Source organism: Crocodylus siamensis, chromosome 5 (assembly GCF_052110815.1).
Source record: "Crocodylus siamensis isolate JL-2025a chromosome 5, ASM5211081v1, whole genome shotgun sequence".
Classification (NCBI taxonomy): Eukaryota; Metazoa; Chordata; order Crocodylia; family Crocodylidae; genus Crocodylus; species Crocodylus siamensis.
In genome coordinates, this window is record NC_143399.1 from 139430595 (window position 1) to 139448392 (window position 17798).

The following is a 17798-nucleotide window of genomic DNA, read 5'->3' on the forward strand; positions in this document are numbered from 1 at the left end:
TATACTATATTTATTTGAAAATAAAGATGAGGCAACAGAAATCTGAACTTATATTAAACTTTTCTACTTAACCATTTTCCAGAAGCAAAAAAGTACTTTGCCATACATTATTACAAAAAAATTGTACACATTGCTATGGCATCTTATTGCAATATTGAATGTTTATGCTTTTCTTTATCCATCCTTTCTTTTTTCTTTGATAAATACTGTTAATTTTTCAGATCCTGAAGCAAGAGAAATGACTATCTGGGCTTTCTAAAAATATAACTAGAAATAAAAATATAACTTCTTTTTGTACAAATGGTGGCTGAGACTCTGATCCCAACAGATTAGGTTGGGTACACTACATATTGAATTTTGCCCTGATACCAACAGAACCACAGTGTCTGGTATACATTTACAAATGGAGAAGGGCAGGTACATGCAGGCTGAATCAATATCTGCCCTGTTCTATGAATGAGCGCTTAGTACTATGCCTTTAGAACTTAATGTTGGAGCCTCATAGGTCTTGTGGTAATACTCAGCTTCTTTTAGAATTATTGCTCAGGTCAAAACAAATAAATATAGAAGAGTTTGCCAAATCTTCAAAGGACCAGACTTTAAACCAATAATACAAAAAAATCAATGTAGCTTCCTAGGGCTTCCATGGACCTCTGCCATTATATATCTGTTGAAGATCTGGCCCTTAAACTAGGATTTCCTATGATTGTTACAAGAGAAAATTAGGTAGGGGTAGTTAGCCCTGTTAGTCGGAAGGCAGGCAAAAGGCAGGGTACATATGCACCTTATAGACTAACTAAAAAGATTATATATAGAGCAGAATCTGTTATAAAGTCTATTCCATCAGTGCTGTGAAAGGACAGCATAGAGCATTTATAAAGTGGACTGAGAGATTTGAATATGCAAGATGGGAAAAGAGGATGGAGAGGAAGAGGAGAGAGAAAGAGAAAAGAGGGACAGTGCTGGGAGAAGCAACAAAGAACCCATAGGTACAAAGGGGTTAGAACAGCACATCCAGGTAATGGCATAAGAATATATAGCCCCTGTTAAAACATACTTAATACAATCCAATCAGTGGATGATTTCTTGTTCCAAAATTTCCCATCCAAGGTTCTTTTTTGTTTTTGTATTTTAACTTTTGATGCCTGAGAACAGCAATCTGCACTAGAGTCAAGCACTAGAGTCATATTTTTACAAAGGTGGAACATGAAAAATTTCCTACGTGGTATTTTCCTGAAAATAGGAAATAGGTTTAGCTGCAATAATTATGGTTTATTTAGTGAAAAACAAAAACACATTTGTTTCATAGAAAAGAGCTCAACATTCTGATGCCTCTGATTTTAACCAAATCTGTTCAGTAAAGTTATCAGCCCGAACATCATAGACATGATAACAGTCCCACAACTTTCCAAATACTGTGCATTTGGGTCTGGGTCATATATATTGCGCATTGCTTTGGATCAATCAGGAAATGCAGAGATACACAAGAGTACAACATTAAATTAAATAAAATGTTGTCTGCTATACAACTCAGCCTTAGATTGATTCTTATGTTATCAAATTCCATTTACTGCTCCCTGCCAGCAGGCTGATTTGTAAAGAGATGTCTTAAAGGTGCCTTTCTCCTTTGAAAATGACTGTAAATCATATTGTGGACTAACATGCCTTTCATCCCCATTATTTCCCAATCAATGTTCTTATTTTAAATACAAATATATGTTCCTTAAATTCTAGCCAGACAAACTCTAACTGGGATCTCAAAGTGAAACAAGCAATATTCTTCTTAAGTTCATGACACATAATAAAGACTCTGCAAATCAAATCAAGCCCTCATTTACAGCTGTATAATCCACTATATTCAATTGATTGCATAAATGTAACTGATTGTCTTTAATAATTTGATCTGAGTAGACAGTTCTGTTGATAATCCAACAGGAAGAGAAGAAACTAACTGTGCTTCCTCTGCAGTATTAACAGGAATAAGGAGTAGTAAAATTTCTATCTGTCAATAAAGATGGCAGACATAGTTCCAAATACATACAAGAGAAAGATCTGTTGAGTGAGAAGTTGATGTTTTTCATATCATCTGTTTTCAACATGGAATGTACTTAAGGACATATTTTGATACAAGGCCATATTCACTTGGTTATACATTTTGTAAGTTTCAAGCTTGACAATGTGTGATGCAGCAATCACAAGACATGACAAATGACAAAACAGGATGCATCCATGTTTTGTTACAAGTGTCACTACAAGTCACAGATGATTTTATCTCTGAAATCTAGCGGTGTTGATGTTTTCTCATTGTGTGCATTAGACAAAAAACATTTAGGAAAAAAGAATTATATAAAAAAAAATTAGTCGTGCAATTATAAGGACCCTTTTTTCTCTATCTCTTCAGAACTGGACATGAACCCCAGTTCTGAACCATGATTCTTTAGATCCTGAGGCATAAACATTGATTAAATACTTGATCTAAAGGATTAACATTTATTCTTAATGTGCACCAACCTTTATGACATACATCATCTACAGTTGCAAACCAAAACAGCTGATTTGCAAGTCTGTCCCTGCAAATGAAATGATCAGGCATATTCACTTTAAAATATAGGGCACCGAATATTTTAATTGCACTTACGGCTGGCAAAGCTTGATAAGGTCCTGGTCAGTGGTGCCGGGTGGAAGGCCTCGAATGTACAGATTGGTTTTACTCAACTGTTCCCCACTGCTGTTGTTGCTGCTGTTGTTGCTGCTGTTTGTGCTGGGACTGGGAGGAGCCATGGGGTGGGGAGCTGGTGCATAGGACTGCTGAAAACAAAAAAAGCTGTTACTGGAAAACAAAATCATCACCATCTCATGTGTTTTATTAAAGTAACTATGAATTCATTCTGTTCACCCGCCTGTCTCAATATGTACTGAAATACATTATTAATTCAAGGCTCAATTTTTTTCTCCAGCCTTTTTAGCCAAAGCAATAAAGTGCAATAAACTTACTTTGAAAATCTGAAATAAGAGCAGTTTATAGACTGATACTAGTTTATACTGCACCCTGTTCATAAAATGAGGGCCCATAGCAGTGAACATTTAGGAACAACACATACTAAATGAAGGTGATAAGAGTATATATATGCTTTAAACCTGCTACTCTATGACAGACTCAGCATAAAAGTTGAAGAAGGAAATGCATTGTCTTGGGATTGAAATCAGGTAAAGGTTCTCTTATAGGAATCTAGAGAATCATTTCTATTCCTGTGGGATCTTTAGTACACTCATGAGAAGCTGACAAGTTGATAATAGCACTGGAAAAATTGAGAACGAAGGTAGCCAAAGAACATGTCAGTATACTGGTCAATCTGGGTGGATTTGGCAATGAAGAGATCAAATTAGATGATCATAATGGACCTCTGTTCTGGTGCTAAATTTTATAAATAGGTACAACTGACTGGAAAAATGGGCATATTGTTTCAAAACTGACAAATATTCATAGGGACAACAGTGTGTACCATATATGACCCAACACATTAAATTGGGTGCTGGGCAAGGATTGAAACAAACATGTTTTGAAGCTTCCCTCAGTTTCTCCAAAATAGGATCACCATTTTTCACTAGCTGCTTAAAAGCCCTGACTACCACAGCCTCCACTTACTTCTGATAGTTATTTGAAAAGCATTACCTAGGTTGTGTTTCTTCATAGCTAAGTACAAGCATTTGTGTAGGTTAAATTGGGTTCAAAATGGCTACGTGATTTAGTTTGTCCCAGTGCTGACCTTACACTTACAGACTTACAGACCTATACACTCCATGACTGCCAATCAGTCTAAACCTGTAACTGTACAGAAGTCCCATGCACACAAACTAGTCTAAAATGTGCAGAACCTGGTTTAAGATAAACCTGGATCTATGTAGTATCAAATGTATTCAATTTAAATCAAACTGGTGCATGTACTCTTTCCCTGAGCAGCCCCAGGACTGGGAAAAACCAGGCCCTGGCCCCAGCCCCTGGGCTGCTCTTTTCACACACTCCCCCCACACTGGACTATTTTTTGTCCCTGCCCCCCTCCCCCAACATCTTGCTTCCCTCCCCAACCCAGACCAGCCAGCCCTTTCAACCCCCATCCCACAAGCCACTCTGGGTGCAGCCACTTTTATAAGCGCTTGCCAGTGCTGGAGCCGAGCAAGTAAGTTCTGGTGGGTCGAAGGGTGGGAGGGATAGGGTGTAGGTTTGCTGGGGGAATCTCACCCCACCCACAAGTCAGGCTTGCCCCCCTCCAACCCCACCTTACCCCTCAAGAGTCACACCAGCCCCACATACCCCACCTGCATGTTGCGTGTGCCCATCATCCCTCGTGTCACACCTCCCCCATTCCCCAGTACAGTCCCAACCCCCCTGCTATCCCTATCAGGAAGCTATTTTGAATAGATTAAGCCTCCCCCTAATGCCCCTGGATGCCTGTACTTAACCTTTAGGACATTTCCCACACTAAAGGGAGCACACCCTAGTATGACATAAAAATTTTGGGCAGTGGCGGGCACATACAAATGACGGCTGCTGATTGCTGCCAGTTCTCCTGCCACCTTCCCTACTCTCATGCCCATCCATGTATGTCGCATGCCTCCCGAGGCTGTGGGAGGCATAGAGACTGCCCGCAGGTGGCAGTGGCAGTGGCAGTGGCAGTGTTGGGGGCGTGGCAGCAGAAAGCTTCTGCAGTTGGCTGTGGCAGTGTCAGCAGTGAGGCGAGGGGTGGCGAGCACGAACCGGTGATCGGTGACCAGCCACAGATGCCGCCGGCAGTGTCAGCAGCAGGAGTGAGGAGGGGTGAGGAGCAGCAACTTCCCACAGGCACCACTGACAGCAGCCAATCTCAGGGGGTGCACTGCCAATTTCAGGGGGTGCATGTGTACCCACATGCACATCCTAAGTGTCACCAATGTGCCTATCCCAACTTCAGGTATTGCTGTTGATTCTCCTTGCTGACAAGTGCCACCAGGAAGGGGAATCAGCAGCAGTCAGCAGTGGGGGAACTGGTACTACAGCAAGCAGTGGCATCAGTGGTTGAAGTAGGGGGCACAAAACTAGGCCACAGTGCTTGGGAAATACTGCTTTAGGAGGTTAACAACTGAATCATCTCAAAACAGAACGGCCTTTTTTACAATTAGAGAAAGACCCCAGCATCTAAATTCTAATCTAGATCAGATTGTCTGGAATATTCAGATCTGTTGTTCTAGTTTGGGACTGTAAGTTATGGCAGTTAAGAAGTGATGACACTGATGAGCTTATGTAAGGAAAATTTAAGCAATATCGTACATGGGTGTGATGACATTTCTGTCCCCTCTGTCATATATTCACCCCTAAATACTATACTTCTGGATGTAGGACTTGAATAAGCAAAATATGTAAGTGTATATCTTCAGCTTCAATCAAATGCATCCAAATTCCTTTCACTTCAGTGGTCCTATTAAAAAGTCATGTATGTACTAAATTAGAGCTTTAAGTAGCTGCGTTTTTTTAAACTGGCATCTTTAAACATTTTCAAGCATCCAACTACCTTTATCTAGACCAAAAAAAAAAAAAAAGAAAACCCCAATCAAAAACTAAGTGCAAATAAAAGCCGTGGGCCTTTGATGAAGTATATGCATAAGAAATATTTCAAAGGGTCCTTTTTCTACCCATCTCTCTCCCAGTCCTCCCAAATTCTCGCACTTAAATCAACCAAGTGAGAACATAAAAGGAAGTGTCAGAACTTATGTACATCTCTACTGTCTAGCTCAGCTCTGATCTGATTCAACTGGAACCCCTAGAGAGAAAATACAGTTTAATAAAGTGCATCATGGGATGCTAGCTGGAAAGCACACCCACTTTGATACACAACAAAAGGAAAATAACTCTGCAGATATTTTTTTTTAGTATCTGCAGAGATTTGTTGCCAATCACACAATGTTAACGTGCATGTATCATACAACCACGAAGGCACATTTTATCACAGGGTAATCCCTACCCTCTAAAGCTCCCATGTCATTCCTAGAAACAGTGATTCAATGACAGTATCAGGTGGATACTGTGGAGTCAGCATAGTAATTTTCCTAATGTTGCACTTCTTGATATTAAATTCTCTATTCCTGCAACAACACCTGGGCAAGAAATTAAGATATCATAAACACCTACAAATATATAAAGACATGACTGTCAATGACTACCTCATACCCATGACTGAAAATTCTCTTATATTTGTGGGCCCTGAAGGACCCTCACTACTGATTAAAGTACTCTTTTTGGTCAATGGGTAGCTTTAATATTATAAAGGAACATTTTTTTCATTTTTGGCAACTGTCCACAGCATTCTGCAGATTTTTAGTATTATGAATGTAAAAATATCAAGCAAACACAGCTTCTGTTTTGTACCTTTTTAAATTTGAAATCATACATTGAACACATGTAACCTATACAAGGCAGGGGTGTAACTTTCTCCCAGCCAATGGAATGTCTTGTATATTACTATATCTATACAGTAATAATTATTTTGCTGGACGCACACACACACACACATCTTCAACTTCCAATCATATATATTTATAGTTCCTGGACATCACACACACTATCATTTTTTTTTTCACAACAACTTAACAGCAAAGTGTCCCCAGACTGAGTGGAAATAAACCTTTGAATTACAAAAAGCAATTTTCACTCAGTTCTAAGATCTTTGTCCACAAACACAAAGGAAAACACAAGAAATTTGATTCGGTTCGCTGTAACACTGTTACCACTGTCAAAGAGGTCATCAAGTAAACTCAAGTTACATTTACATCGACTTTAAGGACACAAGAGTTAAAGCATCTTCAGTGCAGACTCAGAATTAGACCATAAAGAAGCTCTTTCCAATTGTATCTGTGTCAGCATTGGCCCCAATCCTGATACACGCAGCGCTCAGGCTGACTGCTGTACTCAGAGAGAATCCCATTTAAGCCAATGGGACTATGTGTGGGCTCTGCAATCTACCCACATATGGTTCAGTAAAAGGCAGGGCCTGCATCTGTAAATAACCATAATTAAATGAGCCTTGCTTTGATTCCTTTCACATAAAAAAAAAATCTCAATTCACACACTACTAATTTTAGAAAGAGCAACTAGGAACCACAAATACTAACTAGATCTAATACCCAGCAGCAAAATTTTAATTGGGAACAACAGATGCTACAGAGAATGTACCCCCCATCTCCTATGGTCAGCCTCCATGCTGGAGACCCCATTTCAGGGGAAGAAGTTATAACATATTCCCTGAACCAGGAAAGACAGAGCAGTCTTTGTCTCCAAATGGGTGAAGGACCTATTCACTAACCTATATGCAAGATACAGCAGGAAGAGAATGCACAGCAACCCAATGAGGACCTGGGTATAGACTGCTTGCCTAAAGACAGCGGTCTTCTTTGCTTTTGGCATAGTACAGCAAGAGGATCCTAAGCTCAGAAAAATCAATCCTTTCATTCTAATTCTGCTTCTGGCTTCTTCCACAGCATTTAAACTCTCTGCTATAGTATTCCTATACATCATATGAAATCCAGACGATATTAGAGGTTATTATAAAGCAGTGACACTTACTCTGTTATCACTACAGATATGGTCAACCTAGTGCCTATAATGCCTATAAGAAAATGTTATGCAAAATCTACATATATTATATCAACATGAAGTTGGAACTCAGAACTCAGTTCATTATTAATCTCTCAAATAACAAATCTAACCAATTCATTTTTCAATTCTCATGTCTGGTTATTTAATAAGAGGAAAAAATAAACTGGTTGCAGATCACTCTAATTTAACATAGCTAGTTAATAGGATTTGTTTTCACCTTTAAAAAATGAATCACAATGTCCCCAATCCTACTGTCTACTGTTTAATTTGCAACTAGTTTCAGGTACACAGACTTACACTCAGACCCCATGGCTGAGTTCTCTGAAACAAACTATCCTGCACAAGCACACTCTACCAAGTAAACAACCCTAAATAACAAGATACTTCAAGTTTTCCTTATCAAATAACCCATAAGTGCTGAAATAGAAGCCAATCTAGTTGCAAATGAACAATTCACCTGATCTCAGATCCAGCCCCCTAATACAAGAATGGTATTTTTTTTCCCCATGGCAACCACAGCAGTCCTATGTAGTCTTTCATTTATAGCAAGTTTGGCTTGAAACATTTTTCTTCTTCTGATTTAAAGCATAACACTTTTTACGAAGACAAATTTTAAACATTTTTCACATACAATTCCCTTTGGATGGGAATCACAGGCCCCAGATGCCAAGTTGTAGATTCTGCTTTATTAGCAGCAGCTGGCTCCTTGGCAAGCCTCTAAAGCGGTCAGGTTTGTGGTTTTGGAGTGGCCTCAGTGTCTATGATGCAGCTGGACTGCTCTGCTGGTGGACTGGCCAATTTGTTTTTATTCATCCTTGGCTATGCTGATTTTGTACTCTTTTATACACTTGAAACTGAAGTCCTGGAATGATCCCCTGTGGCAATCATATGTGGACTCCTAATATCAAAACATGTATGAGAACAATCCCAAGCCCTGCATTAAAACATGCAATATTTAACCTACTGTGAACACATGTAATCATTTTTTTACTCTGAATAGTGTCTTTTCAAGCTACTGGATTCATCTCACTTAGGTTATAACTGTCACACAATTCCCTTAGCTTCTCATTGTGAAGATAAAAGCAGGGAAGGTAAATACAAATATATAGTGCAGATATCAATTTACCCACACTAGTATAGCCATGTTATAGATAAAAAAACACACTGCACAATCGAGCAATTGCTGAAGGCTGGATGGTTTCCTACTGGCCAATTAAAGTAATGACCAGGGGAGGCCACTGACTTGCAGGTCTGTTTATGGGACTCTTTACCTAGATGGAAGCAAAATCCCCATTAAGCAAGAGACAGCCACAGCGTATAATAAAGCAGAAAGAAAGGGCAAAGAAGCTATAAACAGTCAAGTGAAAACTCAGCAATTCTTCTATATCATGTTAAAAACATTGTCAGTTACTGGCAACAGGTGAAGATAAGATGAATATTCATTTTAGTGATTAGGGAAAAGAGAAAAGTGAACAGAAACGTTTCAAAAATCGTGAATAGAAGGAACTAGGGATGAAATACCTGGATAGTTAAAAAGACTCTAGCCAGGGGTGAGAAAATTGAACTAAAATTTAGTTTGTGATTCTACTTTTGAATTTGGAGAGCTTACGCTGATCTTGCAGAACTCAAACGCAGGCCACACCACTAGATCTTGTCTGGCCAATGAAGATCTGGAAGGCAAAGATCTTCCTGAACAGTTCTTTTCCCCATTCAAGTAGACCTTTTAGGACTTGTCTTCAAAAAATGGGACCCCTAAAACATAGGGTTTTCTATGACAACTGCTAAGGACACATAGCCTCTTTCTAACCTGTTTTGATTAGAAGCGAGAAGCTTTTTACAACATAGCAGTTTCCTGTGTTATTTCCATGGGAACAGACACCCAGATCATATAATGTGACATGGCTACATCCTCTAGAGACAAGATTTGGTGCCAAGGAATTTTGTAAGAACATGAAAGGTAGCAATCTAATATCTGCCAAGCGATATTCTCTCATGGAAAAAAATGCCATGCAGCTAGTTTGGAACATGTCTTTTTCATTCCTGAAGCTGTTTACCAATCTAAAATGGTCTGATTCCTTCCTTTTAGAATAGGAAACATAATAGCCAGAGCTTCTAGATATGCTATACTAGACAAATGACTTGGCTTTTTTTTTCTTTTTTTGGGGGGGGGTGGGGGGGGTATTGTTCACCATAATTATTCTCCCCTGCCTCATGAGGGTGACATTTGTAAATATTCACAAAGTGCTTCACGATCCCCTGATAAAAGCTTTTTATATAGAAGTACAAGAATTAATTATAACTTTTTTTCTCTTGTAGGCTCAATACTGCCACTGACAACTATGCTATTATAATAAAATCAAGGGCTGAAAAAACACTTTAACAGTTAACCAAGATAAATGATTTTTTATAATTCTTGCACAGAAAAATTGCAATTGGACATTTAATTCAACATTTCACATTCTACAAAATAATAAAAAAAGCATCTTAAAAGTCAAAACAAAATGTAGAAGAATCACTAGGCTGTATTCTGAGACCTTAATTCAATGTATTGTACAATTAGTTTTATTCACATCCAGAGGATTTCTTGTAAATATGAGTAAGAGTACCAAAATACTATGACCAAATACTGCTGTAATCTTCTTCCCTCTGTAACACCCCTCTTACTTGTTGTTTTTCATCTCCCTTGATGTCAGATGAAAAACATTTAATATAAGCTCTTCAGGATCTAGGCCATTGTTAGGAACTATAAAATAATGCTGCAGTCCGAAAAGAATGCTGGGCAGTGAGGTATTTGCTGACATATCATGAACATCTTAAACGAGATTAAAAATCGCGTTGTTAAAGAATTTATTCTTTACTTCTATCCATAATAAGATGCTTAAAAATTATTTTATTGGAACAGACTCAAATTGTAAGAATGTGACCATTTCAGAGATTAATAGTATTTTTTTTAATCATATACTAATCACATTGAACTTTCTAACTGCACGTAGCTGCCACATGTTTTACAATTTCAAGTTACCAAATCACATAAAGTCAGTTTATGGTTTATATCTATACAATAATTTTTATCTTATTTTATTCATAGCAGTGAAGTCTGTGTATTTGATGGAAAATAAGATGTTAACATTTTGGGTTGCTTATTTTTCATAACTTTTTTGAGAAAGCATGCATGTCAGAAAAGCAACAGCTATGAAAGAATGTGCTCTTTCTTTGGGTATAGTAGTGACCAAGTTAAAATCTGCACTTCAGACTAATAAACCACTTGCTCAGAACTAACCGGGTCACGTTTAGAGCTGTTGAAATGAGTAGGCCAAATATCGCTATGACTTCCAATCATCTATAAACCTGAGTCAGAAATCAGGGAATAATTCCGCTCACTTTTCCTTATTTTCAATACTCATTCTCATCTAAATCTCCAGCCTATGTCTGCTCAACTTCCAGCATTTTATAAGCAAATAAAGCCAATAGATACTGTCTATGAAGCCAAGCATTTGAGGGCAAAGAAGAAAATTCTTTGTGGGATGGTACTCCCTCCTGGGAAGATGTTTGGAAAATGTGACATTTTATGTAATTTACTGCATTCTAAAAGGCCAACAATTTGCTCTCCATAACGATCTTTGAGAGAGGGATAAAGAGTTATTAAGAGTGAGGATGGCTTGGAAATACCTAAACATTGTGATAAATACCATAAGCATGGAAATCCTTTCACTGTATTTGCTACTACAATTAAATTAGTGGTCAAATGAAAGATGTCACTCCTCATAACTCTGGATTTGTGACCCTTACTTAATGACAAATATTAAGAGCAAATTAGCCAACTGGAAATTACCGTAATTACAATGAAGTCTAAATAATAGACTGGATTAGATTTATGGTCATCTAGGATGGGAGGTTCTGGGATGATCTCTTTAAAAATGGGGTCTCCTACTAGTATCGGTCGCAGTTGTTTGAGGATTTTCCATCTATGTTCCAGGGAAGGGTGATACATCATCACTGATCTTCTGATCCAAAGGAAAGATTTGATGATAAATAGACCCTACTGTTTGAGCTTTTACACTTAATGCTACAGAGACAGGGAGTGTTTTATAAAGTCAGAATACCACACTTATCTACAGCCCAGAATGATCCGATAGTACCTGCTTTCCTAGTTTGACCAATGCACAGATGCAACTGAAATGAGAAACCTCAGTCTCAGACCTCCTGTCTTCTCAGTCTACCATACTGGAGATCACGCTACTCACAGATCACAAGGAGTGAGGAATAGCCTCTCCACAACTGGACTCCCTGAAATGTGGAAGCTTCACTGAATTCAGGACCTGTCATTTCAGACAGGAAGGTATAAAGGTATAATTTAGTCTTTAGTACCAAAGAAACAAAGACTAGGAATAGAACTGTGTCACAGAATACTATGCAGAATGCAGGGTAGATGAGTACATTTTAGACAAATACATTTCCTTTATAACAAAAATCTTGAGTCAATGATGGAGTGTCCAGGGGTGTTAAAGTGTTCTGCTACTGGCCTTTGTTTCCTTCTGCAGCCAATGTCAGATCAGTGTACATTCATTTTTACATGTAGAGCTTGCCCCACCTAGCCTGATAATCTCAAGAGGTCCTAATGATCTTGAGAGGTCCCTTCCAGCTCCTAACGTATGTGAATCCAGTGTAGACAGCAGAGGGGTACTGTAAGCAGGGGATGATGTATATGATGTTGGTAGAGCTGCAGGTAAATTAACCTTGGATGTTGTTTTCCTTGTTATCAGTCCACGGATAATGTGGCGTGTATTGATATGGGAGCACAGCAAGCATTTGGGTCCTGGACATTACATTGCTGACCTCAAGATTGATTTTCTCAGGAAGAAAACTTTCAAAAACTAGTTTGAACAGAAAGCTGCAGAACAAGAAATCATCCACAGACTGGAATGTGTTAAGTATGGTTTAAGCAAGGTCTACGGATTCTTACCACACTACCTGGATTAGTTTTGTGATCCCTTTATTCAGACATTTTCTTGTTTCCTGCCCCTCTTCCCCCCTCACCACCATTCATCTCCCTCCTCTCTTCCCAACTTTTGTATTCAAATCACTCAGTCTACTTTATACTGGACTTGAGGAAGCCCTCCATATCTTTTGTGAACTGAATGGCACCCAATTTCAAACACAAATTTATATATTATAATGCTTTCTTCCTTGACAAGGGTCCTGCCAGTGAAGATGGGGAAGGCAGGCAGGGACAAACCTGAGGCTATGCTTATCTGCTTATCTTCTTACATCTTGCTTGTCTCTTCATACTTTGTGGCATCCTTGAAAGAGTCTCATGACATCATGGTTGGAAATCACTGGTCTACAAGGTGCATATATACCCTGCCTTCCGCCTGACTACAGATTAACATGGCTAATAGCCTCTTTCCACAAAATAAATATCTCATTTCACAGCCTTCTCTCCTTCCATTTATGCTGTGGTGGGACATTCCAATGACAGTCAGTTTCTACGGAAAAACTTATTTCTTAATGAGGAAATAAGAGAATTTTTTACTTTAGATAAATGATTTAGGCACCCGGGTAAACTCATAAACAATAACCTATCTTCTGCGACCTAAGTTAGTATTATTGTTTCATTAATCAATCTGATCATGTTTTATTAATGAACTGAGACTAAGGATAAGTGCAGATATTAGCAGAGGCTTAGAGGGAGGTTAGATCGTGTTAAAAATGTAGCTTAAATGTGAACTGAATCTAGATCTTAAAATACTAAATCTGGTCAATCTAGACTATAAATAGGCTTGGCAGGATTAGATTTTTATAAGAAAACATCAAGTTCATTTGACACTCACAGACCAGAAAAATATTACCATCAGTAATCATTGAAATGCATAGAAAGGGGATGTTAATTTTTTTTTTTTTTAATTCTGGGACAGGGTTTAGGAAATCCAGGGCAGAGAGCATGCTGAACACATGCACACACATGCACGCACTGGTTGCTGCAGGTGGGGTGGAGGGAACCCCAGCTGCATCACCTGTGCGCTGCTCCTCTGGAAGTGGCTCAGTCAGCCACTGCAGGAGCTGGGGGCCATGCTGGAAGAGCTGCTGACAACCAAGAACCCAGGAGCCCAGTGCCGCTGGCTGCTCACTCTGCCCAGGTCCCAGCTGGGGATCGGGTGCCAAACTCCCACTGAGCCCACCACTGCATGATGGGGGCAGGAACAGGGACCAAACTCCTACCAAGCACTCCTGCATGATCAGGTATGCTTTATTGATTTATGGATATTTACTTTTTATACTTTAACATGTGATTTTATAAAGCTTTCAACAATATACTGTCAGTACTAAATTGTCTGCTCCCTATACCCTTAATTTCATGTAATCCTGACAATGCAAACAGATAAGAATCAATTTAAAAAGTCAACAGATGTGTTTAAAAATAAACATTGATTTTACCCATCGAAATTATTAAAAAATAAAAATTTAATTCTGCCATGCCTACCTATAAAACATTATAATTCCCCAAGTAAAACATGGATAACACCAATCAAAACATGACATCAATGACTGTCTATGATTACAATAACTTCATTGGGATAAATGGAAAAAATAATTAGCAGATATTATAATTTAGGTTTGTAATCTCAAACATTTTTGGGCCACATGTTTAGAAAGCTCTGTGTTATGATGTGTTAACTTCCTTCTTAAAAATAAAGGGTAAAAACAGAAAGGAAGTTTGATATTTAGAAGTTTACCATATTTACTCAAATATAAGCAAGGTTTCCCCTCCCACCCACAAGCAGCATGGGGAAAAGAGCCCCTCAATTATATATGAAGCAGAGGGGGAAACAGGTGGTTATTAAAGCATATTATATGTGTATGTTTTTGTTATTATCCATGAAGAACTAAAAATATCTTGAAGATGAGACATGCTTAGCTAGATGTTATTTAATATTCATACTATGCTGCTCAATATGACATGAGAACTCCAATGAAATTATATGGAATATAACAGAATTAAACTTAGGCAGAGGTCAAAGCCAAAATGTTTGCTCTAACCCCCAAAATTTGGTAAACAGATTGAAACCAGATCCTTTCTGATTTTGCAGACTGAAAACCCAAACAATAAGTTTTTTAAAATCAAAACCAAATTTCCTCAACTCGTCTTTAATTTACAAGAATTACGTGAGGAACCATCCCTGCCTCACACCGACACAGGGTAGTGCTAGTTAGGAATTGTTGCTGGAACAGTTTCTTAAGCACAGCAAACCCCTAAGAAAAATCCCTTTACCCCAAAAGTCATTTGCTTCTTTGCATAAGGAACCCTTACCCAAAATGCCAGAGCTGGACTGCATCAGCCAAGGTAATCAACGGAACACAGATCTGGAGAAGGATGTCTCCCAAAGATAAAAGAAAGACAATGGAGAGAATTTTTGATGCGCTACAATATTTTGAAAGTGTTGATTGTTTGATATTGTTGATATTGTGAAGTGTTGATTTGAAGTGTTGTGCACACCAGCACATGGATCATACAGGACCACAATGGACCCAGCCGTTGTTTTAATGCTCTTCTTGAGCTGCTTCACCAGTGTCTGCAACTCTGGTGAAAGCGGCTTGCCCCAGCCAGTAACATGGATCCCCTGGAACTTCTCCATTTCATTCCCAAGCTCCTTCACTACGAGTATCACCTGGCTAAGGACGGCAATGCCAGCACTGAGGGTCTCGGTGGCCTCAAGGAATGGCCTGAGGACTACCAAAATCTGGGAGATGGTATCCCACTTCATTTTGTTAAGGGGACCACTGATCCTTTATCCCTGAGCAAGACCATCTCATGGATGGCCTTCTGTTGCTTGACCAGCCTTTCCAACATCAGGTATGTGGCATTCCACTGAGTCTCCACATCCTGCATGATTTTGTTCTGTGGGATGCTCAGCTCTGCCTGTTTACCCCACAGCATCTGGCCCCGCTTGATGCTCTGGTGGAAGTAACCTGCCACCTTCCTGCACTTTGAAATGAGCTGGCTGGTAGTGACAGTGCCATCAATGGGAGCCCTGACAACAAGGTGGAACTTGTGTGCCACATAGTGGATGCCAACAAAGTTGGTATCACACACTGCCTTGACCATATTGGCCCTGTTGTTGGTGAACATGAACCTGTGGGTGAGCTCATCCTGCCCAACAAGCCACCCCTACACCATGCAGTTCATGGCCACCATGATCGCCATTGCTGTGGGAACCTCATCCATCACCTCTGTTTGAAGGAGAGCCCACAGATGCCCTGACTGATTTCACCAGTGTCCTGTGAGGGAGAGGTAGACATGATTTCCACCCCAGCTGCTCTAGATGTCTGAGGTGAAGTGCAAGGCTACCTGTGGCCCTGCCTTCCACAGATCCTTCCTCAAGTACTCCCTGCATGCCTCATAGAGGGAGGGCACCACCATCCTGCTTAAGGTGGTGTGTGCAGGCACTTTGTATGATGGGGCCACGAGTGCCATGAGCTGCCTGAACCCTGGATGCTCAACAAAGGAGAAGGGCTGGCCATCCAGAGCAAGCATCTCCCTAATGCTCTGGATGACCTTGCTCGGCTTTGGAACCCACCCCCACTTTGTCTCCACCTTTCCCTAATGGTGCAGGGTGGCCATCTCTGCTTCTTGAGGATGGGAACTTTGAAGCAAGAGGGGGACTTCTTTTTGGGCATGCTCCCACTGGTGCCATGCTGAGAAGGAACAAGGGCAAGTGGGAGCTGCCTCCTGAGATGCAGCAGCATCGCCATGGTAGTGAAGTGTTTCACCACCTTGTGCCAGCTGATCTGCCTTCGACAGTGCTGGCAGGTAGCACCTGGGATCATCTACCACCTCAAAATGCTCCCACACTACACTACCCACTGGCTTCTGGGTTGAGGGTGGGGATCCTGCCTTATCCCCCTCCTCATGAGGCAGAGGCACAACAGGAGGAGGAGCTGAGCCACCTGCTCCACAACCTCCTCCGAAGCACTTTCCAGAGAAGGAGACTTGCCTCTAGGGGAACTTTGAGGGATGTAGAGCACAAACTTGGATTACCCCTCCTTCCCCAGAATTTCTTTCACTATGGCCCTCAGCTCCTCTGCTTCCTAATCCAGCTCCTCCTCTGGCACGGGAAGGCTCATGCAAGGAACTAAAATTTGGGTGGAAAATGTCATGCTGCTCGTTAGTGTTGTTAGTGGTGGTGGTGCAGGTGCAGGCACTGCTACCACCTTCTTGCTCTCACTAGCAGCAGAAGACTCAGCGCTGCCAGGAAAGAGGGTGCATCTGTTTGGGGCGGGGGAAACTCCCTCTGCCCCCTCTCCCTCTCCTGCCAGAAGACCTGGCACCTGCCTTTCCAGCACACTTCATAATGTTTGGTGTGCTGCAAAATATGTGTGCGTATGTAATATGTTGTCCTTTCCTGCACAGTGATGAGACACTGTCAGAGAAAACACAGATTTCTTTTTATGGGAGGAAAAAATCAAGACAGACTAACAAGAACAAATAAGAGGATTTGGGGGGAAGAATAAGTTGAAAGGAATGGATACGGATAACAATGGGGATTGTAGGCAAGGATAAGTAGGAAAGGATTGGATACAACTTACAAGAAGAGAGTCTAGCTAGCAAGAGACTAGCTAGCAAGCCAGAGCCTTTCAGATGCTGTTGCTCCAAGAGAGACACAGCTCAAAACAGGCACAGATTACTTCAGTCACAGCTTTATATGTTGTTTCTAAGCGCCCCCCCGCCCCCCAGAGCACTGTGACTGGAAGGGAACTCAGAAAAAGATCAGTCACTGGCCAGCTACAGATGTCAATATTAGAGAAGTCTTTACCCCACTCTCAGCCTTTTCCATATACAGAAGATCACCCCATCCCCCTCCCTCTTCTCAGTTTCTGTTTGCTGCAAGTCTTCTGAATCTCCAAATCTTTCCAAATCGATTCGGAGGCTTCCAATTTGATTCAGACCTTTTTAATGGGTCTCCTGATTCCATTCAGATTCGGAGATTTAGCTGCTGAATCAGGCTGAATCTCCTCCAAATTGAAATTGGCTACCAAAGCTTCACACAGTTCTAGCCAACACATCTACACCACCCCTACAATTACTACTACATTCCACAACAGGCCCATCGATATTCCCAGATCTTACACTGGCACCTCCAGAAATGTTATTTATCTCACCCGGGGCACCAAA

The 17798-nt window shown here is 40.3% G+C and overlaps 1 protein-coding gene across 10 annotated transcripts in view; it reads right to left on the reverse strand.

Annotated features, from left to right (window-relative positions):
- RBMS3 (RNA binding motif single stranded interacting protein 3) overlaps positions 1-17798 on the reverse strand; it is a 1078291-nt gene that overhangs the window by 544784 nt on the left and 515709 nt on the right. For 8 of the 10 annotated variants that reach the window (XM_090046479.1, XM_090046485.1, XM_090046477.1 and 5 more), the window contains one exon: positions 2639-2808. In XM_090046479.1, coding sequence (XP_089902605.1) covers positions 2639-2808 — 170 coding nt within the window. The remainder of the gene's footprint in view (positions 1-2638; positions 2809-17798) is intronic. The other 2 variants (XM_090046481.1, XM_090046487.1) reach the window with 1 other exon arrangement.